This window comes from Phaethon aethereus (assembly GCF_964289735.1).
Source record: "Phaethon aethereus genome assembly, chromosome: 2".
NCBI lineage: Eukaryota > Metazoa > Chordata > Aves > Phaethontiformes > Phaethontidae > Phaethon > Phaethon aethereus.
In genome coordinates this window covers 153,312,881-153,335,169 of record NC_138582.1, presented here as the reverse complement: position 1 = coordinate 153,335,169, position 22,289 = coordinate 153,312,881, and the positions used below count along the sequence as shown (strand labels likewise).

At 43.3% G+C, this 22,289-nt stretch overlaps 1 protein-coding gene across 12 annotated transcripts in view; it reads left to right on the top strand.

Moving 5' to 3' along the window:
• Window positions 1-10,196: 10,196 nt before the first annotated feature.
• ABI1 (abl interactor 1) overlaps window positions 10,197-22,289 on the top strand; it is a gene marked incomplete at its 3' end in the record, with an annotated part of 84,878 nt that continues 72,785 nt past the window's right edge. For 10 of the 12 annotated variants that reach the window (XM_081996564.1, XM_081996572.1, XM_081996568.1 and 7 more), the window contains exon 1: window positions 10,197-10,739. In XM_081996564.1, coding sequence (XP_081852690.1) covers window positions 10,335-10,739 — 405 coding nt within the window. In that variant the 5' untranslated portion in view covers window positions 10,197-10,334. The remainder of the gene's footprint in view (window positions 10,740-22,289) is intronic. The other 2 variants (XM_081996567.1, XM_081996563.1) reach the window with 2 other exon arrangements.

The following is a 22,289-nucleotide window of genomic DNA, read 5'->3' as shown; positions in this document are numbered from 1 at the left end:
CTATTCTTCTTCTCCTCCTCTTTCACACCTGTACCTGCCCCTTCTTTCTGGCTCCTGCAAACGTCTCCACTCTCTCTTGTCCCAGAATTCATCTTAGAGTTATATTCCAGGTGCCAGAGGATAAAATCCCTCCGTACCATTATCCGTCACAGTGGTACCATCTATTTAAAAATAATAAATGCAGAGAAAATCCCTTGGCCCTTGCAGTGCACAGTGAAACATCATCAGCATAGCCAAATTCCTCAGTGGATGTATCTTCACTCTTAAAAACCCTACTGAGAGTATGCAAATATATTGCTTTTAGAAACTTAGGAATTACCCAAACGTTATCAGGTTTTCTCAGGAAGAGCAGGAGTTATGTCCCTGAATATGGCCTTCTGCCAAATTTGAAAGTCCTCATTCAAAATATAGAGCTGCTGGGCCTTTAACCTCTTGGCTGAAATATTTGTAATGGATTCAGTAGAAGACATTTCTCCTTGTTTCCTTCTCACAAATTCCCTGAAGGGGAAAAAAAAAGTCTGAAATAGAAATATGTGCTACTAGGGCTAAATTAAGACTGACAAAGGTATAAGCAACTGAAAGCAAAGTATTACAAGCAGAAACTTAACCACAAATTTCACATACAGTATAGTGAGGTGTCTATACTATATTTTCCACATAAAACAGCATCTTGACCTCTTCTGCAGCCAGAACAATGTTAAATAAATCTTTTTTTCCTTAGTGTATAAGCAAAGATATCTAGTTATGAGACATCTTCCAACTGATGTACATAGGCTCCACCTAATACAGCAAGAAAATTTTGAGAAGTACAAACATGTCAGATACAGAGTCAGACATTTAAAGAGAAGTGATGGAAAGCATAATTAACCCACTTCACACTCAGAGTTACTTTAAAGAATGTTAAAAACAGTTTTAATACTGAGTAAGTACATATTTATTACATGACAGTATTTAAAAGTCCCCAACCCTTTAGGAAACACATTGGCCAGAAAAATACTGTGGGGTTTTTATGGTTATAAACAAATAAATTGAAACATTCACAGCTAATGTTGACATCAAATAGTTGAGCATAGCAGGAAGCTGTCATTGGTAATTTACATATTCACTTCTAATTGTGCCCATGCATCATAAAGATAGTTCATATTTGCATTTGCTGTCCTCTGAACTAAGTAATTTTCCAGTGGCATATATTCGCTTTCACTGCAGGTAACTGTCATTAGTCGTAATTAAAAGACAATTTTTACTGCATTATGCAACAGGAAACAATAGTGGTTGCTGAGATTGATTAATATCTAAACTAAGTTTGAGACATGTAATCAATTGCATAGGCACAAGAGATTGTGTATTTCATTACAGTGTACATTCACTGTAATGAAAAGTAACAGGAAAGAAAACCCCTATTTATTCTGAATAGCCAGTGCTTACCCATTAAATTCTGTTGGATTGCACTAAATGGCCTGATTTATTTTTAAATGTTCCCGACAGAGAATAGCCCTAGTCTATGTGTAATGACTTTTTACCCTCATTATCTGCACAGTCTGTGTTTGGGCTCTGACTGGGACAATACCAAGGAGGATGTCAATGTTATCTTAGCGTGGAAATGATTTTCTAGTAGACAACTGCACCTGAGGGTTGCTGTGCATCCAATCCCATTCCTTTTACCTTCAATACCTATTGAAGATACTCCTTTTCAAATACTGCTGAACCCCATAGACTCAATATTCCTTCCAGGTGAAGCTTTACCATTTCACTGGGAGCTGGAACAGACCCAATAACTGTAATGTGTTTTTACTTAGTGAAAAAAAACACTATTATGCTGTGCCTTATTTTGGCATACAAATATTGTGCTGAGAAATATTATCACTGCAGAATTGCTGTCAAATATTTATTTTTATTGGGAAAATAGCACTCTTTCTGTAGTAGCATGATGTCATTTAATTATTTTTTCTGCTTTATGATGGAAAGCTGCAATTCAATGAAGGATATATTTAAATGCAAAAGAGGTATACCAATTAATCAGTACAGAATAGAAATGCTTTTAATCTGCATCAAAAACATTGTGGAGCTTAGAAAAACACCAATCTTTTAAATAGAAACTATATAAAAGTAATTCCTATCCATGCTCACATTTCCTCAGATACAATGAAAAACTGCAATTGTGCAATTAAATTATCTTCACAATCACAGAATCACAGAATCACTAGGTTGGAAAGGACCTTTAAGATCATCAAGTCCAACCATTAATCCAGAACCACCATGTCCCCTAAACCATGTCCTGAAGCGCCACATCCACACGTTTTTTGAACACTTCCAGGGATGGCGACTCCACCACCTCCCTGGGCAGCCTGTTCCAATGCCTGACCACCCTCTCAGTGAAGAAATTTTTCCTAATATCCAATCTAAACCTCCTCTGGCGCAACTTGAGGCCATTTCCTCTTGTCCTATCACTAGTTACTTGGGAGAAGAGACCAACACCCTCATCGCCACAACCCCCTTTCAGGTAGTTGTAGAGAGCGATAAGGTCTCCCCTCAGCCTCCTCTTCTCCAGACTGAACAACCCCAGTTCCCTCAGCCGCTCCTCATAAGACTTGTGCTCCAGACCCCTCACCAGCTTCGTTGCCCTTCTCTGGACACGCTCCAGCACCTCAACATCCTTCTTGTAGTGAGGGGCCCAAAACTGAACACAGTATTCAAGGTGCGGCCTCACCAGTGCCGAGTACAGGGGCACAATCACTTCCCTACTCCTGCTGGCCACACTATTCCTGATACAGGCCAGGACGCTGTTGGCCTTCTTGGCCACCTGGGCACACTGCTGGCTCATATTCAGCCGGCTGTCAACCAGCACCCCCAGGTCCCTTTCCGCCGGGCTGCTCTCCAGCCACTCCTCCCCAAGCCTGTAGCGTTGCATGGGGTTGTTGTAGCCAAAGTGCAGGACCCTGCACTTGGCCTTATTAAACCTCATACAGTTGGCCTCTGCCCATCGATCCAGCCTGTCCAGATCCCTCTGCAGAGCCCACCTACCCTCCAGCAGATCAACACTCCCACCCAACTTGGTGTCATCTGCAAACTTACTGAGGGAGCACTCAATCCCGTCATCCAGATCATCAATAAAGATATTGAACAAGACTGGTCCCAGAACCGAGCCCTGGGGAACACCACTCGTGACCGGCCGCCAGCCGGATTTAACGCCGTTCACCACAACTCTCTGGGCTCGGCCATTCAGCCAGTTCCTCACCCAGCGAAGAGTAAACCCGTCTAAGCCACAAGCCGCCAGTTTCTCCAGGAGAATGCTGTGGGAGACGCTGTCAAAGGCTTTACTAAAGTCCAGGCAGACAACGTCCACTGCCTTTCCCTCATCCACTAGGCGGGTCACCTGGTCATAGAAGGAGATCAGGTTGGTCAAGCAGGACCTGCCTTTCATGAACCCATGCTGGCTGGGCCTGATCCTTTGGCTGTCCTGCAGATGCCCTGTGAGCACTCTCAAGACCAACCGCTCCATAATCTTCCCTGGAACAGAGGTCAGGCTGACAGGCCTGTAGTTCCCAGGATCCTCCTTCCGGCCTTTCTTGTAGATGGGCGTCACATTGGCAAGCCTCCAGTCTTCTGGGACCTCCCCTGTTAACCAGGACTGCTGATAAACGATGGAGAGTGGCTTGGCAAGCTCCTCCGCCAGCTCTCTCAGTACTCTCGGGTGGATCTCATCAGGCCCCATAGACTTGTGGGTGTCCAGGTGGCTTAGCATGTCCTTGACTGCTTCCTCCTGGATTATGAGGAGTACATTGTGCTCTCCATCCCCATCTTCCAGCTCAGGGGGCTGAATATCCTGTGGATACCTGGAGTGGCTATTAAAGACTGAGGCGAAGAAGGCATTAAGTACCTCAGCCTTGTCCTCGTCCTTGGAGACAATGTTCCCTGCCATATCCAGTAGGGGATGGAGATTCTCCTTGCCTCTCTTTTTGTTGTTAATATATTTGTAAAAACATTTGTTATTATCCTTTACGACTGTGGCCAGACTGAGCTCTAGCTGGGCTTTTGCCTTTCTAATTTTGTCCCTGCTTGACCTAACGAGATCCTTGTACTCTTCATGAGTTGCCTTCCCCTTCTTCCAGAGGTGATAAACTCTCCTCTTTTCCCTGAGTCCCAGCAAAATCTCCCTGTTCAGCCAGGCCGGTGGCCTTCCCCGCCAGCTCTTCTTACGGCACATGGGGACCGCCTGCTCCTGTGCCTTTAAGATTTCCTTCTTGAAGACTGTCCAGCCTTCCTGGACATATTCTTTTAAGGTTTTGCATTATGCTAAGAACATTTTAATGAGTCTTTGATGTCTTTTTATTTAGCATAAAAATGGACATACATAAATAATTTCAATTGATTAAAAAAATAAAAAATCCATAGCGATAGCTCAAATCTTAGCTCTGAAACACTGACAACTGAAACACAGATGTTTATTGCTTTCTGGTTTCTACCCATCCAATTAATGTACAGAAACTTAGTACTGAGGATAGGAAATAAATTAGGCCAGAGATTGCAGTTAGGTATAGTCATGAGTGTAGACTAATCAATCTTGAAGTGCATATAAACTAGATAGTGGTATTAGTACAGTCAACTCTCCGTTATCTGGGATCATGGGAGACTGGGAACTGATGGAGAAGAGAAAGCCTGGATATTAGAGATGCTCCAAGGAATACCAGAGACACTTCAGTTCTGTATCTGCATCTGGTAAATAGAGTCCAGAAGAGTGTATTAACTCAGGGTTCAGTACTAGCCAATGGTCTGAAGACATAGTTTGCAGTGTTGCATGAATTTGTAATGCCATCTTAGGCTCTACATCTTAAGGAAGCAGTTATATTCCTGATGACCCTGCAAATAATGTCTGAGCCAATAAGCCCCACTACGCCTACGGTGGCTCTAAAGGTATATGCATTCACTCTGGAACATTTTTGTTTGTTATTCTCATAGCCTTTTTCAAGCAGTGCAAAACAGAACAGAAATGGTGCTAACGGAATTTTCAGACTTCAAAATATTTCTCAAGACCTTGAGCAGTGTTTTTTTCTGCTAGGGATGCTCACTCCAAAGAGCTAAATGAGTAGGACACTGCTGACATAGGGCATCCACCTTTCAGTGCCTACTGTCAGGGGAACAGGAGACTTGCCTTTGGATCTGCTATATTCCCTTTCACTGCTAATTACCCAAATATTATTTTTTCCCGGGCAAGGCATCTCTCTCTCTGCTGTTGACCAGAAGCTCTATGCAGGGTGAAAAACCTTTCCCAGGGAAAATTTTACTTCATATATACACATCAAAGAAAGTCTTCCATTTTAAAGAATTGGCATCCTCCAACAGCTATTTCACCAGGAAGTTCCAACCTGCCCTCTAATGAGTGAACCAAACCAAAGCTGACTTTCATTCAGTGCTTACCCCTTGCAATGGGCTCGATTCTTTTCATATTTTAACTACCCCCCTAAAGCCATTAAATAAAAGGACAAAAAACATTTGCTAATAAAAAGGATTACTGCCAGAAATCCACCTCCTGCTTTAAGTGGTTGCTTTAAAGGCAACCCTTCCTCAAAATGTTTTTATAACAAAACAGTGTAGCCTCATTTTGTTACTGGTGTAAGTAGCAAGCCGTCTTGTTATTCGTCACACAATACTCATGTTACCTGGTTAGGTCCAGGAAGAAAGAAATGGACTTTCTTGAGGTTCTGCACATGTATGGCTGCATCACCAGAGTCTGGATCCTCCACGTTTCCCATGCTGTTAGGGCAGTGGATGCCTCCTCTGCCTTGACAGTATTTTGAAGGATTAAGATAAGCCTACCTTGTGATGGGCAGCTGGAAGTGAGGGCAGAAGAAGGAACCTAGATCGGGAGCTACAGAACAGAAGATACGGGAGGAATTCTTTGATGCAGTGAAAATGGAATGGCAAAGTCAGGAGGCAACCTTGTGGCCAGAGACTGAGCTGAGAAAGATGAAAGAATGAAAACCAAAATGAAAGAGGCCAAAGGAACAAGGGATCCAGCAGGCATGGGAGGGGAACAACCAAGATGACAGATTGAGGAAAGGGTAGTGAAGGTGAGAGAAAAGGAAGGACTGCTGGCACCAGAGTACTGCTGAGGAGCAAAGATAAGTACACAGGAGGGATGAAGAAGAGAGAGTTTTATGAAAAATGAGGTTGTGACAGAAGGCAAATTCTGCAAGTGAAAATACATTAGAGGAGAAAGGTCATGTCAAAATACAGTAAAACTATTTATTTTTGTGCCACTCCTATCTTGTGCATTCTCAAAGCTGCAATTTTAAATCTTACTAGTTTTGTGCTCTCCAGCAGCTCAGGCTGCCTAGCAATGCCTGGCTGCATGTGCTCCCTCTGCCACGCAGAGCTCGCTGGCTGCCTAGCAACTGGCAAGGGGGTGCCATGGGGTCCCTGGACCAGGCTCAGGGATGCAGCCCTACTCCAAACACCCCTGCTCCCACGGCAAGGCAGGAGGGAGCATGTCCAGTTATTACAACTGTGGTGAAAACCTTAAAAATATTAATTGGAAAAAAGGCCATGTGCAGGTGCCCATGAGAACAGAGAGAGCCTGACAAATTGTCTCTGAGGAGTGGGAACAGCCACATTCATCTCTGCAATACTCAGACACCCCATGATGACAACTGAAATATCAATACGGTTAATTATTCTGGTTCTTATGTAAGGCTCTGTGGGCTAGATTTAAAGCACAGGAAGGCAAACCAACACCTCTATGTAGCTTCTTGGGCATCTACTTCTAATTTGGCATAGGAAATACCAAAAAGGTGACTTTTGCTCCCAGGGGGGAAAAAAAAAAGCATTAAGTATTCACACAAGATTGTCCCAGTACAGCTATACTTTTGCAAATAAAAATTTGCAAAAATTTGCAAAATAAAAATAAATGATTTGCAAATAAATCACTGTAATCAACAAAAATTTTCGTACAAGAACATGAGACTTGGCATTTGGCAGTAGAGCTGATGTGGCTTATCTGAACAGCCCCTATGTCCTCTGTGCCTCCAGCTGCCCTCTCAGATCCCTCATCTCCCTTTCCATTGCACTATCAGAAGTGCTTGTGTGGCTAAACAATCGAATTACGAATTGATCCTGCTGAGGAACAGTCCAACAAAAAATAAAGGGTTATTTTGCAATCAACACTACCGAATGTTCCCAAGGGAAGAACAAAGACACTTGTCAATCCATGGCCTAGAAAAGGGAATAGACAGTTACAGAGCAATACAAATTACAGTGCAGAAGTTGCTTTGATGCTGCTACTTTGATGCTGTTCAATGTAGAGGTGCATTTAGAATATAGTCACATTTTTCTCTTCAGGTCAAAAATGGGCTATGTCCCAGAAGGACAGTATTGCCCTTAGAGATCATGATGCCGCATGGAGGAGAAGTAAATCTCAGATGGACAGTTGAGAGACTGAGAGGTACATAAGCACATTTTAGTCCGGATGGGATCTCATTCAGGTGATCATTTGGGTGGAGCTTGAAGAGCATAATTACATTTTTTTTCCTCTACCAGTCCAGCTGCCCCAGCCAGGAAAATTTTAATTCCCAGCTCTCTTGCACACTTGAAGTATGTTGAGTAAGTTAGTTAACTTTTCCTTCTAATCAGCATTTTATTGTGTGGAGCAGTGGGAAAGTGTGGTAATTTAAAAACAAAACCAAACCACAAACCAGAATAAAATAATTTCTAAAGGAAAACCCAGTGAATGCAGTTCAGACACACACTAGTGTTTTCAGCAAAGGTCAGCTCAAGTCCAAGGATTATTGGCTCTGACTCAGTGCTGGTTCTGCTAGATTTGGCTAGCACTTGCATAGCTACCCAAATGTTCAATGTGTTTTCAGAAACTTTGGAATCGCTCAGTGTACATGCCATGCACACTCATGGAGCCAGCTTGGGTCTGAGTCAATAAGCCCCTCAGAAACCTCACACATGAGGAACACACTGCAAAAACACTCAAGTGACCCTGCAGAGAGTCATTCTGAAAGCAGGAGAGGTAGCATGGGGCTAATCAGATCTGCGGGGCTAATCAGTTGAGCGTGTACACACCACAATTCCTAGTGCATCTTGCATTGTGTGGCCCTCACAGCAGTACTGCCATGTTGTTGTATGGCACTAAGTTAAAAAGTCTTGTTGGAGTTGACTTACCTCAGCGTGGAGCCAGTTCGGGTGTTTCTGTATCTACCACAGGTCTATCCACCAGGCATGGGGGCAACCCCCGGCTATGCCACGAAGGCTAAAGAAAATTCAGATGTCACGAGGTGGCGCTCTTTGACACAGTCTTCCAAGGTCGTCTTGAATTGCGAGCACATTTTGAGGTAGATTTGGTAGGTTTTTTGGTTTGTGCAAAGCCTTTTCGGTCGAGATCTGTTGGAGGGAAAGGGGCTGCAAGCTCCTCCTGGAGCCTCCGTGCTACTGCTTGACGCAGGTGCTTTTCCTGGGAGCCAGCACTGCCCTGCTCAGCTGCTGTCCTGCCATCTGTTTGTAGGACTTGGTTGCCTGCCGAAGTGAAGAACAATACATTTAGCAAAACACACACCACTGATCTTTCTCATACTGTTGATGTGCAAGGTCCCACACATCTGCTGTCTCTTGGTACAGGGGCAGCAATAACATTTTAAGAAGAGCCAACAACATTTGTGCTACATTTGAGGATGTTAACAGCTTCCATGAAGTCAATCTGCGATCTGTAGGCAATTACAGACTCATTCAAGCCAATGGTGTTAAGCAATTTGCAGCCAGACTGAATACAGAAATCAAATTTGTCTTTGTATCATGATAGCTGGAAACAAGAAGCCAGTGCCCAAGATGGTTTCTGATCGCACTTGCCCTGGGACCCATTAAAAGCTTGTCTATACTGTTGCAGATCAAATTTAATTATTTTACATTAAAAAGGTACTTGGAATCCAAAATAAAATGTTGTATTGGAAATTACATGCTGTCCTAAAGAGAGTTATTGAAGCCACTTCGGAAACAATTTTGCTAAGCTGCCAAATGAATTAACCATCAGAAGATAGCAACGTAGATGCATTCTATCCCACAGCAAATGCTGCGAATGTACCAGCTCCTTCCTCTGCTGTCCCAGGCAGCACTCAAATACCTCTCACAGCACCTGTCTAGCTGTTCCCAGCCAGGAGGTGGTTTTTTGTAACTCCAGCTACAAAGACCTTCCCAGACCCACTGGTCCTTCTCAGGGTCCCTACTATTCATACTTACTTCCATGGTTCTATACCGAGATGTTGGACTTTGTTGACCTCAGAGGGGAAGGAAGATCTATTTTTCCTCTCTCCACCTTGATTTAAAGACATCTGCAGGTATACCACAGGATCCTGACCAGAACGGTTTTCAGTGCTGCAAACAGAAGATAAGGCTCCAGAGAACACGCAAAATACCATAATGATTATGCAGAGATGAGGCAGTCTACTCTTACTATGTGTTTGAGAGTATTTTTTTCCAAAATGCGCTAACTTTTCACCGCTGTGGGTTTCTCTGGGACAATTACTAAAATGCAGGGACTGATACCAGTTGTGTTTGTAGCTGCGTACACACAGCACACAAAGCCAAGGCATGAATAACAGGCCTGGGAGACGGCTTCTTCTGTGCCTGTTACTCATTGCAAAGGCAGGCTTGGGCATCCCAGCGTAAAAGCCACCTGCTGTTACTGGCTTTCTTCTGGTATGATCACAGAAACAGGATTTTGCTTACAAAAAAAAACCCATGCAAAAAAGATTGTACAAAATAATCACCAGGCCTTTATCTTCCACACCTTTGCAACAACCAGAGGAAGCCCTGAATGATGATTCACAACTGAGGTAGAAGAGTGGCAGGAATAATGTATTTATTTCAGCCAACTATTTAAGTTCCTTTTATGTAAACGAAACCCAGAAAAATACTAATTATCAATTACTACTTCTGGACAGGCCAAAGACGTACACAGCTTAAATGCAGTAGTTCTCTCTCCCGCTTGTGATAAACGCTGGGAAAGGGCTATTTACCCCTAATCGCGATGTTCCTACGGTTTTACCAATTATATTGTCATCGTACCAATTTCTAGCCTGATGTGGGAGGATGGCTAACCAGGTCAGCGTTCCCCTTCAAGACCCTTTTGGCTTCTCCTGAAGAGGCCCTGCCTCAGGGCAGCACGGGTGAGGCTAGAGGGTGTTTTGAGAGGAACAGGGGGAAGGACACAAGCACCTCCTCACATCTCTGAGCGCCCAAAGGACGCTCCGACAGCCCCCCCGCCGCTCTCCGCAGCGGCCAGGGGGGACAGGCAGCTCCCGGACACCACCACCTCCCCGGAGTACCCACAAGCGGCGGCCATGAACAGTGCCCACGCCCCGCCTCCCCACCCCACGCATGCGCCCGGCGCGGCACGGCGCTGCCTACAGCTCCCGGCTTGCTTTGCAAAGCGGGGGTGGATTTTTTTCTTTTTCTTTTTTTTTTTTTTTTTTTTTTTTTTCCTCCCCTCGGAGGGGGAAGGATGGGTGGGGAAAGCGAGAGCTCACGAAAGCGAGGCGAAGAGGAATCCCACAATACCAGGCGGGTTGCGAGCCCGGCGCTGCCGCTGTCTCTTTAATGCAAGAGGAAGCGATGCGGAGGGGTGGAAAATGGCAGAGTTGCAGATGTTGCTAGAGGAGGAAATCCCTTCTGGCAAGCGGGCTCTGCTCGAGAGCTACCAGAACCTCACTCGAGTCGCCGACTACTGCGAAAACAACTACATCCAGGTGAGGGGTGGTGGGGCAGCGCACCGGGGCCGGTGGTGGGGCGGGGAGGCTCGACTGGTCTCGGCTCTCCGGTGCGGGCGGTGGGGCTGGAACCGCCTGAGGGGCAGCGCGGCGCCCGGCTGCCCCCGTCGCGGCTCCCCGCCCCTCAGCCTTTCCCCTGGGTTTGCCTTTCCTTTCAACTTTTCCAGCCGAACGACCGCGCTTCCCTCCCCCCGCTCCGGAGGGGAAGGGAGGGGGTTATTATGTCAGTCGGGCTCGGAGGGTGTGTCTTTTTTTTTTCGTCCCCCCCTCCGCCCCCCCTGTTTTTCCTCCTCCTTTCTGTATTTATTATGAGTCACATCCCGGAGACCTTCCCGGGCAGGGATGGGGGGTGAGTGGGGTGTGAGGGCCGGTGAGCCTGTCCGTGTGGCCGGCTCAGACACGGTATCTGCCGTTTCCCTTGAAGCCGGCGGGCCCCGGGGCGGCGGTTGGTGACGGTTGCTGAGGCGGGCAGTGCCGCGCAGCTCCGCGCGCCCCCCACGCCTCACGTGGAGCGCGAGGCGCGGGTGCCGGGCGGCCCCTCCGCCCCGCTCGGCCGGAGCTGCGCCGGCAGCGCGGGGCCGCCATCCGCAGCGGCGCGGCGGGCCCTTGGGGAGCGGAAGGGGCCCCGCACACGAGTGACATCACGTCTTCCAGTCACCGGGGGGTGGGGGATCCGCGGTGGGAGCCGTCCGCTTGGTCCTTCTCGGCGTGCGGCTCCCGAGGGGTCCGCATCGCTGCAGCGAGCGGGTTGGGGGAGCAGGAAGCTGCCCGTGTGTGAGCGTCGGGTGGTGTTTCAAAATGGCAATCTGTGCCTCTCACAGGCTCCGCGGTTCAAACACCCTGCCACAATAATGTCAGACCGGGTTTGTGGTGCTGTGAAAGAGGCTCCATCGCTTGTAGCGTGTCTCTGCCAGCCGGTGCAGATTCCACACCCCCCCGCCTCCAGATTACCGATCCTTCTTGGCCTTGCATTAAGTCTATTTTTGTGAAGCTACGTTAAGCATAATTTACTATTATTACTTTTTCAGGAATTGCAACACCTAACTCTGTAAGTCTGTATATTTGATCATACAAGATGTGAATACAGAACCATCCAGGGATGCTCAAATTAAACTTTTTTTTTTGGTGAAAATACTGAAGGGGAAAAGCAAATAAACTCCATTTTACTTACTGGACAGCTTGTAAAGTGAACTTGTTGAATTCAATAGTAGGCTACCTGTGATACATATTTAACACAGGTTATTACATTGCTGACATGCATCGTTGTTGGTAAACTGTCGTACTGCTTTTAGTAATGGAGCAGTAAATTTGAACAGCTTTAATAATATGAAGTGAAATTTTTTTTCAAAACGAGCTACTTGGATTAAAACTGCTCTAACAAGCCATAATTTAAAGATTTTCTTTTTTTGTGGTATGTGAGGTAGTATGAGTTAATGTCTATTTACTCTTCTGAGTTGTTTGCTCCACCCAGAGAAAGCTGCTGATATAAATGCTTCTAAGAGGCGAGGTTCATTTGGTTTTACTCATGGGAAATATGACAAATATATGAGCATGGTAATTGCAGCACAAGTTTTGACCTGTCTCTTGCTCCTGACTTTTTCCCTATGTCAGAAGGCTACAGAGAATTTTTAGTTACATCATTTTCTTCAGAGTTCTAAAACATGTCTTTTCTTTCTTCAAGCAAACAAACCAAAAAAACCGCAACACTTGAGCTAGTTCCCACCTGGCCATTTGGGGTGGGTTTTGTTTTATTTTTTTTCTTTTTTTAATTTGGTAGCTCATTTTCACCTCAAGGTCAGCCACATATGGGATTGGTATGGTCTGTTTTATCTGTGTACAGCTGTGTTTACCCCTTTTAAAAGGAAGCTGGAGTTCTAAATTCTTAATGAGGACTTGACTATACTTTCAAAAATGTATGCCTCGCTTGTACACGTTGTACATTCATTCAGTAAAAATGGCAAATATATTGATAAAATTACATATTTTTTTTTTAGTGTGTGATGGAGGTGGGTTTTTTAATCAGCACTTTATACAAAGCCATCTGCTCTCCAGTTGGACTACTGAACAGATTATACTTCCAGTGCCTGTGGTGGGGCCACTGCAGGATTAGGCAGTATGACACAGGGCACTGGGTTATGAGATTTGGGAGTGTGTGTATTGTGGGATGGGGAGGGAGGAAAGGAGAGGATGAGGCTTAACCAACACATAAGAAAAGCATTTGTATTTAATGTAATTGAGCATTTTATAGAAAAGAGAGGCCAGAACAGAGAACCTGGCCATGAAGTGAGTGTTAAAATAGTTCAGAGGTGGCTACGCATCGTAATTTTTCCCGTCACATGTAACTGATTCAATCTGGTCTCTTTGAGTTTGGATAGCTTTGAATTTGGAGAGTTTTCTCTCTTTCTGTGGGAAAGGCTATGTGCTTCTTAGTAGGAAAACATACTGTGCACTGTCACCTATTCTGTGTTGTGGCATTGAGGTGGAACAAGTTTGTCTGTTCTGAGTGCTGGTGCTAACAATTTACAGTAATTGTAATAGCACTCAGATATTTATTCAGAACTCTTCATGTTCTCCTGTTTTATATTCTTTGCTCACTTAAGCAGGAAAGTAATTTCCCACCCCCAGTATTGCTGTATTCAAACTATATCTGTGTTTTTGGATCTGAAAACATATGAATCCTGTTTTGTGTCTTTCACTTAATCTGGGAATAATTCTGGTAAAAATTTAGTCGTGCTGATTTTTTGAAGAGAATGTCTTCAATCTCTTTAGGGATTTCTCAAAAAAAAAAAAAAGGGGAGAGGGGGAAGGGAGTGGGAGGGAAGGAGGAACTCACCTGGGTGGAACTTGGCTCCCTCATGGTGAATGCAGTTTTGTTGGCAGTAAGCATCCTATTACTGAAGCATTTAAGAAAGCAGAAGGCATTCGCGACTTAAGTTGAAAATCGCTGTTCTTAGAAGATTGGGAAGCAGTTTGTTGCTAAGGCAAATTGTAAATTAATCAGAATGCCAGGCAGTAACACAGTTTGCCCTCCAGACCAGGTGTATTCTGGTTATCTAGAAGGCTTATCTGATAGGAAGGGAAAAGAATTTGGGAGAAGCAGAGCAAATAAGTTTCTGAGGAAGACCTGCAGTGCTAAAAGCAAAGTACAGTATGGTGGCAGTCTTTGCGGGGTGTGGGGAAGAGAGAGAGAGACAGGAAAAAATGGAAAGGAAACCAAATGTAGTAATTGAAGGAAGTTGTGATGCCATTGGTGGGGATTTTGGCTTTGACTAGAAGGAAAAAGGAATTATAAGTATTGCTGTATTTAATCAGTGACAAAATTTGAAGTCTGTTATGTTTCTGAGTGGAACCTTCAGTGACAGGCTGGTACAAAATTAGATTCCTAGTTTCTTTTAGATCAGAGACTTAAACTCTGAACAGTTTTAAGAGCAGGCTTTGAACCTTGAATCTTTAACTGGAAGCATGTTTTTGTCTCCTGAAGGAAGTTTTCTTAAACATAGTGAAATTATATTTTTCTTAATATTTTCTGAAGTGTTTTTTGCTGGCACTTTTGAGAATACTGATATGACCCTGCTGTCTTATGATGGAGATGTTTGCTTGTGAATTGGCATACCTCTATAATGATGATTCTTCATCTGAAAATCTTAACTTCCATGGAGTTTCCTGGCTGAATTCCATTGTTTTCAGTTTTTAATGAACTTACTGTAAATAACTAGCTTATGAAGTGTTAGAATGACACAGGAAACCGGTGTCTCCAGTGTTACTGCACTGATGACTTCCTTTTGAACAACTTCAGTTGACTGGTGTAGTGCAGAGAGGGCTCTTTGTGCTATAAAACACTGCTTGCAACACTCCCCTATGGTCTAAATTGGATGTTTGTTATAGTCTTGTATGTGCATAGGCAGATATATAGTTTTCATCAGTCTCTTTGCTTCTAGATCACTTGGGAAGATCCATTTGTAATTTTTTTTAAAAAGCTCAAATACAATTTTAATATGACTGTGAGAACCTCTAAATGAATAGCTTGGAATATGTGCTACTTGTGTAAATTCTGATCTTGATGGTCTCTAGTGGTAGATTTAGCATCTTTAGAAAATAAATTAAGTGAAAGACCTTTTAAGGAAGTAAGTGCAGTATTGCCTAAATGTGTTTTTTGTTGTCATGTTATTTCCTTCTGTAGCTTCCAACTGATATGTGGAAACTGGACAGTGAGTTAACAAGCTATTCTGGGTAAAATAGACAAAAGCAGGGACAGATTTCAGTTTGACTGCTATTACAAAAAAATTAAAGTCTCTTTCCACTTGGTAGAAAAAATGTGTGGGGTTGAGCAAAAGTGTTGCATGCAAGAAGTTTCACAAATCCTTATGTTATATTCCAATATGCATATAGGAATCTTTTCTGTTGTATAGGTTGGATGTTCTGCAATTCCTCTACAGTAGATAGTACATATTTGGAAAGGAAATAACTTTTTTTCATGGTGTTCTTTTTCCTTAAATGCTGGTAACTGATCTGACACTCAGTTTCGTTGCCTGGTGTATGAAAAGTGGCTTAGCTTAGTTTGGTACAGAGAAGTTCACTCAGAATGTCTAATGCAGGAAATGACCTGCTTTGAAAGGATAAACTTCTTAAATTGTCACTAAAACAGATCTTCTACATGCTGTGAGAACTTGCGTGCTTTTATGTTCATAGGTTAATTAGTTTGTATCGAGAGTAAATACAGTGATTTCCCCCCTCCCCCCATTGCTAAATTTGGAACTTTTTACAAAAAAAGGCAAATTAAGCTAGTTCATGTTCTGTGACACCAAAATATAATTCAAAATTAGAGAGCTTGAGAGCAACGAGATAAAATATGGATGTACCATCCACTATGCTTTGTAGGCTTAAATCATATTCTTTAAGGAAAGGTGTTAGCTTGTACTTCTAAATACTGCTCTTTTTAAACATAATTAAGCAAATGTTTGCCATCAGTATAAAAGGTATTGTGTGTGTGGGTTTTTTTAATAATAATTTGGGTACAGGTTGACAGGTTAGACTTGTAGCTCTTCTGTGCCTTGTATAGGTCTTCTGTGCTAGTCTGTTGTCTGTGTTTTGGAAAATACAGCTGTATATTTAGCTCAAAAGCAGCGATAAGACAATAGTGCAGCTTCACTGAATCAGCAAGCGATTACCCTGTATATACAGGAAACAGATCCTAGAGTGTTGTATGTCTGGTTTGTGTCCAAAGGAGGTAGATATGAGACCAGCTTTTCCAAATTTGAAATGTTTCTGTTCATTTTGGTACATTTGGTTTAAGAAACCAGCAAGATGCCAACTGCTCTTCCTGCTCCATTTTTCATTAGTATTTCAGCAGATGATTGTGTCAGCACTGTGCTACCTTAATCAGGTGGAGTAAAGTGGATTGGGATAAGCTTTTACAGGTGCTTACTGCTTCGTCCACAAAGGAACGTTTGCACATACATTGGAAGGAAGAAGCTTGCAGGTTGTGTGTTGTCAGTGTATGTTAAGCATGGTCCTTGCTCTCTGTGCTGCGCTTGCTGTGCCCAGCCCTGTGGAATTGTTGGAAGGAAGAAAGAAGGCATGAGTAAGAGGGGAAACTGTCTGATACTTACCTCCCTCCAGATCTCTTGGAGCTTGTTGCAGTAAGTAGCTCTTACGGTAAAGGGAAAATAGATGAGCCTTGAGGAGGGCTCATAAAGTGGATCACATTGTAATGAAGATAAGAGTTACAGAGGCAGGCTGTGTACAAGTAGGAAGCATTGCACCTCTGAGGGCAAAGTTCCTGTTAGTATCTGTGCTACTGATCTAAGTTTAACAACAAAAAACCCCAAATGCTGAAACAAAAAACCCGATGCAACTTCCCAATATCTTTGTTTAGTATTTGAACTGTCCTTGTTTTACAGAAGCATAAATGGAGGCATAGAATTTATAACTGACTCATGGAAGGTCATATAGGGACGTGTTGTCAGATTTGTGAACAGAACCTGATTGTTTGGACTCCCAGTACTGCGCACAAGGGTTCTCCCCCCACCCCTTTGCAAATTGCCTTTGTTGTACTACAACACAGCAAAAAGTGCATATCCGCAGAAACACGGAGACAGTGACCACAGAGACAGTGGGCTGAATCCCTTGGGAAAACATGCCCCTGAAACCATCATTGAACTCATTAGCAGCAATTAATTTTTAAGAGTTTTACATATCTCCTCTCCTAAGAACCTTGAGATTCTAATTTTTGGTTTTGCAAACTTCTGGAGTTACATAATGCTCATGGTACTGTCTGCATGTTGGTGGGTCTCTCTGTCTTGGCAGAGGCACTAGAAGATACTGTGCTCTTTCTCATTAGTGAAAGCAGTCTGTGTTTGACAGTTTGGGTGACTGAAATCTTACTTACCCACAGAACAGCAGGGTGGAAGCTGTGTGGCCAAAGTGTCAGTCCTGGTGTAGCAAGACATCCCTGAGGGATAAGAGGTACCTTGCTCTCTCTGTGCCTGTGTTCAGTCCTTGGTTAGTAACTCGGAGTTGAAAGGAGCATGGTGTGTGTTTTATTTGTTGTTACCTGGTAGGAAATGACTTGTGGGCCCTCAGTTACTCAGTGTCCAGGCTTGTTCATAATTACCCAAGCATTCTTGCTGTCTTTAATACTTGTGTTACCCAAAGCAGTATTCCTCTGATGCTATTCCTTCCACTTCTACCCCCTACACCCCCAAATCTGAGCACTGGTGACAGAGATGGGTGGGCTTGGTCGCAGGGATCCTCCCTTCCCTCTGCCCCTAAGCAAAGGGAAGTAACTGCTGAATTTGTAATAGTGGATACAGTGCCTCAGTGTGGTTCCTCCCTTTTCCTGACCTTACTGGTGAGGCAGCTGCTGCAGAGCCTTGATGTCTCCTATGGGTTGTAGAAACAACCTTTTGCAGCTCAAAACTTGCACAGAGCCCTTGGGGGCCAATACCAGGGTGCTATGTAGAATAGGTCATGATGTGCTCCTTAACAGAGCTCTGTGAGCAAGATGGTATCTGCAGGTGCTGTTACTCCTTCACCTCCAGCTTGTCAGCATGCCCTTCTGACTGTGCTGGCATGGCTCAGTCAAATGTTTAATCTGCTTAGGGCCAAGTAGTGAAATAAAAGATACAGCACTTCTAACAGGTGGGTTCTTTGAGGAATCCATTTATTGTACAGCAAATGAAAGCAGAACTCTAAACTCCTTCTCTTGGTATTAGAGGGAATGTGGTTTTTGCCTTGGGTTAATTAATAAGAGTGTAGGTGCCACCTTTGCTTGAGACTATGCAAATAGTGTGACTCATTACTTGTGCAAGCCCTTAACGCTCCTAACAGGAGTCATGCATGCTTTGCAGAGCATAGATTTGTTACTATGATGGCATTAAAAGAAAAGGAAGGGTGGGGAACCCTGCATGAGAATTTCAGCTTGGAGCAAAGATGAGTGCAGCATTTTCAGATACAACTTGTAAAATTTAACAATCTATATTAACACCAGATGAAATTGGTGGCCAACCTGCTGGCTAAGCTGACAAAACAAATCAGTTTTACTCTGAAATAGACTGCGTGCGAGGTGGCTTTATTTTTAATAATATTCTTGCCTAAGGTTTCAGATCAAATATGTTTAGTTAGCAAGTGCTGGGTTTGGCAAACTGAAAAAGGCTTTGAAAATCAAAACTCCTCTTGGTTTGGGCCTCTCCTACGATGAAGTCTCTTCATAACATCTGCACATGATGTGTGCTGTACTGTATCTTCTGCCATTGTGGAATACTCTAAAAGAAGAGGAAAGTTTGTCTCTTCTGCAATGTGATACAACTTTCTTATGTTCCTTATTGTTTCTCATGTTAACATAGAAGATATATTTGTGACAGTGTCATCCCTCCCTTCCTCCCTCTCTCTCCAAAGAGCCCAAAATAATCAACTCTGCATACTTGTACAGCAGAATTTAAAGAGCAAGCACATTGCTCTGTGTGCAAGGAGGCTCCGATACTGTAATGACGAGCAGTTAAAGAATTCATGGGGAAGAGACTCTGCATCGCTTTACTAATTTTATTGTAACCTCAAAGACAAATAGGAGTAAAACATGGTACTGTTCCTACTCTTGTTAAAAAAACAGGGAGGCCTCTCAGAACTTGGACAGAGGAGGCTTACTAAAACGAATGCTGGTTTGACATCCCTAGAGTTGAATGTAATGTTCTTACTGGGTGGTCTTAAGGTTATAAATAGTTCCAGGAAAAAAAATTGCTTGTTTACTACTTGAAGCATAACAATTCTTTGATATCCTTGGAAAAGAATTGAAGTGTAGACTCTTCTGGTTACTTTCACACCAGTGTTTCACATTATAATATTGTTTTTCTAAGCTATACTTTATAAGGAAAGCGTGGGGTTTTTTTGTTGGCTGCTTTTTTCTAGCTAATCTTTCACCACATGCATATCTTCACTTTCATCCTCTGATCTTCTTGGTGTACTTTGGGGTCAGCAAATCTGCCAGCCAGTATTTGTCCTGTGGCAATCATTGTCATTTGAGCATCTTACTTGACTTCATTGTAGCAGGCATGCTACAAATTAATACTTGAACCGTGGTCCCCATGCAATAATTCTCTGTTTTACAGAGCCTAAGATAAGAAAATGTCTGCATAAAACAAATAGACAAGAGAAGAACAAGGTGTCCAGGCAGTTGCATCAGACTACTGCAGTAACATCTTAAGTAGCTGCAGAATACCAAGCCATGGCTTGGCTTTTCACATTGGTATCCCTAATAATGTTAGTAGCTATTATGTTGCTAAAAGTTACTAGTTACAACATTTCTCTCGAAAGAGTGAATGTGAATTTGCTGATTTCTCTCTTACTGTTGAAGTCTCCTATCTGCTTGCTGCAGGCTGTTTTCTAGACCTGTTGTCTCACTTACTCTTCTCCTGTTGTGGACTTTCTTTTTTGCTGCCATTCATGCAAGAGTGCTCTCATCACAGCTCCTGACCCTGAAACACTCACATGCTTGCTCTCTACCTCATTGACTTTCAGTCTCATTTCAGATCTCATTTGAAAACCTCTTCTCCCTTGCCTATTTCTTTTAATTAATCTCTTTCTATTATTTAACTGCATATTTTACTGCCTTGCAGCTTAAATTATGCAGCTGTTTTTCATGATGCCTTTCAGACAGACAGCTTCTACTAGCATGGATTTGAATAGTTTGAAACCTGCAGCTACTGAAGACATTTATATACACTTCTTTTTTAGATTATCTTTATTGGCATAGAGTTGAGACTAAGACCTTGGCTGTCAAGTGGTCTGTAACCACCTGAGGAAGCCATGATGAGCAGGATACAGAGGAAGCAGAAGGCAGCTGGGGAGGTGTGGTGTACAATGGAACTGAGGTGATTCTGTCTAGTAAAACTCTTAGGAGGCCTCTCAGATATATGCAACCAGGCCTTTCCTTTATAATAAATCTCTCTTGTTCAGGAATCTGGTCTTCTGTTATTCTGAGACCAAGGAGTGGAAAGGGCTTAATAAAACTTCTCTGCTTGGAGGGCTTTGGATCTCTTAACAGTGAGGGAAGGGTGGACACGTCAGGGGGAATGATGTTCTGTTAACATACATTAGTAGGTATGTATCCACATAGCAGAGCTGGACCTGATCCTGAAGGGTTTTATGAAATATGACTATAGCTGCCAGGGTTCCCACTGTGAGGCCTGGCAGGTGGCTTGGATGATGCTTCAGTCAAGGTCCAGAGAGTATCAGACTAACAAACAGAGATATGATAGATCAGTACACTTACGTTGGCAAGATCCTTGGAGACCTAGCGGGGGATCTTTCAGCTTTTGCTTTGCTGGCTGACTTGCAGGATTTTTAAATCTCTGGGAGGAGCTATTGTTTCTGTGATGCAAACTCCAGGCTTTAGCTGTGTTAGATAAAATGAGTGTCTGGTTTGGAAGTGCTTGGCTCTACAAGGGCTCACTTCAAATACCGTGGGTGTGTTTCCTGCTGCAGCATACCGTATGTTCTCCCAGCACTGAAATTATCTGGTTGCCACAGTAGTCCTGAGACTTGTCTGGGAGCATTGCAAGTACATGTTGTCTTAAATAGCAACAGATTTTGTATCTAGAATGTTGGAGAAAATTGTTGTTTCCATAGATGTAATTGAAGCTTGGGCTGGTACAATGCTGCTTGCTTTGCAAGAAGTCCTGTATCACTTGAGTAGTGGCTGTGTCATTTCTAGATGTGTATTTCGTTACTCTTTAGTGGTCTGTCCTTTAAACTGAAGGAGAAGGATAACAATCAATGGAAAGCTTTATAGCACATGTTCCCACTTTGGAAACCTACTATCCATGAACAAGAACTGTAAAATCAGCTCCTGTCAGTACTCTGCAGTGAATATTGACCGTTCAGAGACCGAGAGGTATTTGTTGTAATTGTGAGAGGGGCTCATTTACTGGGGGTAGAAAGACAAGCATGCAGGGATATGGTACCTGTGGGCTTGCTGCTCCTCTGCTGAGAGGAGAAAAGTTGCTGGTTTTGGTCCTGAATGTGGGATGCGTGAGGGATTTGAGCATGTTCCTCGGGTGTGGAAAGGGCTTAAGAGTTGATAAAGAATAATCTGTGTTAAATAACTTTCTGCCTTGCTGGGAGAAAATGGGAATGGTTTGAAAGATGATTGAAAAGCAAGTTGAGGGTCTGGAGCAACTCCCAAGTTTCTGGTAGGAGTAAAAGCACAGGAGGATTGGGGAGAGTGTATGACCCTCCTGCACTGTATGCCTCCCTTCAGCCACTCTCTCTTGATAACTGTGACGTGGTAGACATTCTAAAGAAATACTGTTACTATTTGCTTCCTACCTACAGCAGACAGCTAGAGAGGTAGCTTTACTTTTTTCTCTGGATTGCTGTAAGGGGTTATTGCAGCAACACTGGGAGTGGGGGAGTATGAACTGAAGCAGGTACTTACTGGCTGTATAACATCCCACGAAGCCCGGGGGAATGAATGTGAGGAATACTGTGAGTCATGCTTGTCAATCTCATAAAGCAGGAGGCTTTTTAAAATTGGCCTTGGAGGGGAAGAGGTGTTTAATGGAGCAGTTGTGAAGGAGTTATGCAAATAGAGAACATAAATAATGAGCAAAAGATACTCATTTAAGCTTCTTGCCTCCTCAGAAAATGACTAAATGCAAAATAACCACTGTGAAGGTTAAGAAAAATGCATCATCATTAAGTATAATGAGTGCAAAAATGTGGCATTCATGATAAGAAAAGTCTCCTTTTGTGACTAGGAAAATGAATTTCTGTAGCTGTTGAACAGAAAAGTTTGGCTTTTTTCTTTACAATTTCCTTTAAAAGAACAACAAGGTGGGAAGCTGAAAAGCAGTTCCCCTTGTAAGAGCTGGTTAGGAGGGGAGGTGGTAAAAAGACCAGTCTCCAGTTTTGCTGTGGACATATCTTCAAAGTTTAGGCTGTTTTTGTATATGAAGTATTTCCTTTTCCATCCCCCTATTCATGCAGGATTTCATTTACATGTAAATACTGTATGTTCTTTGGTAAAATTGAGAG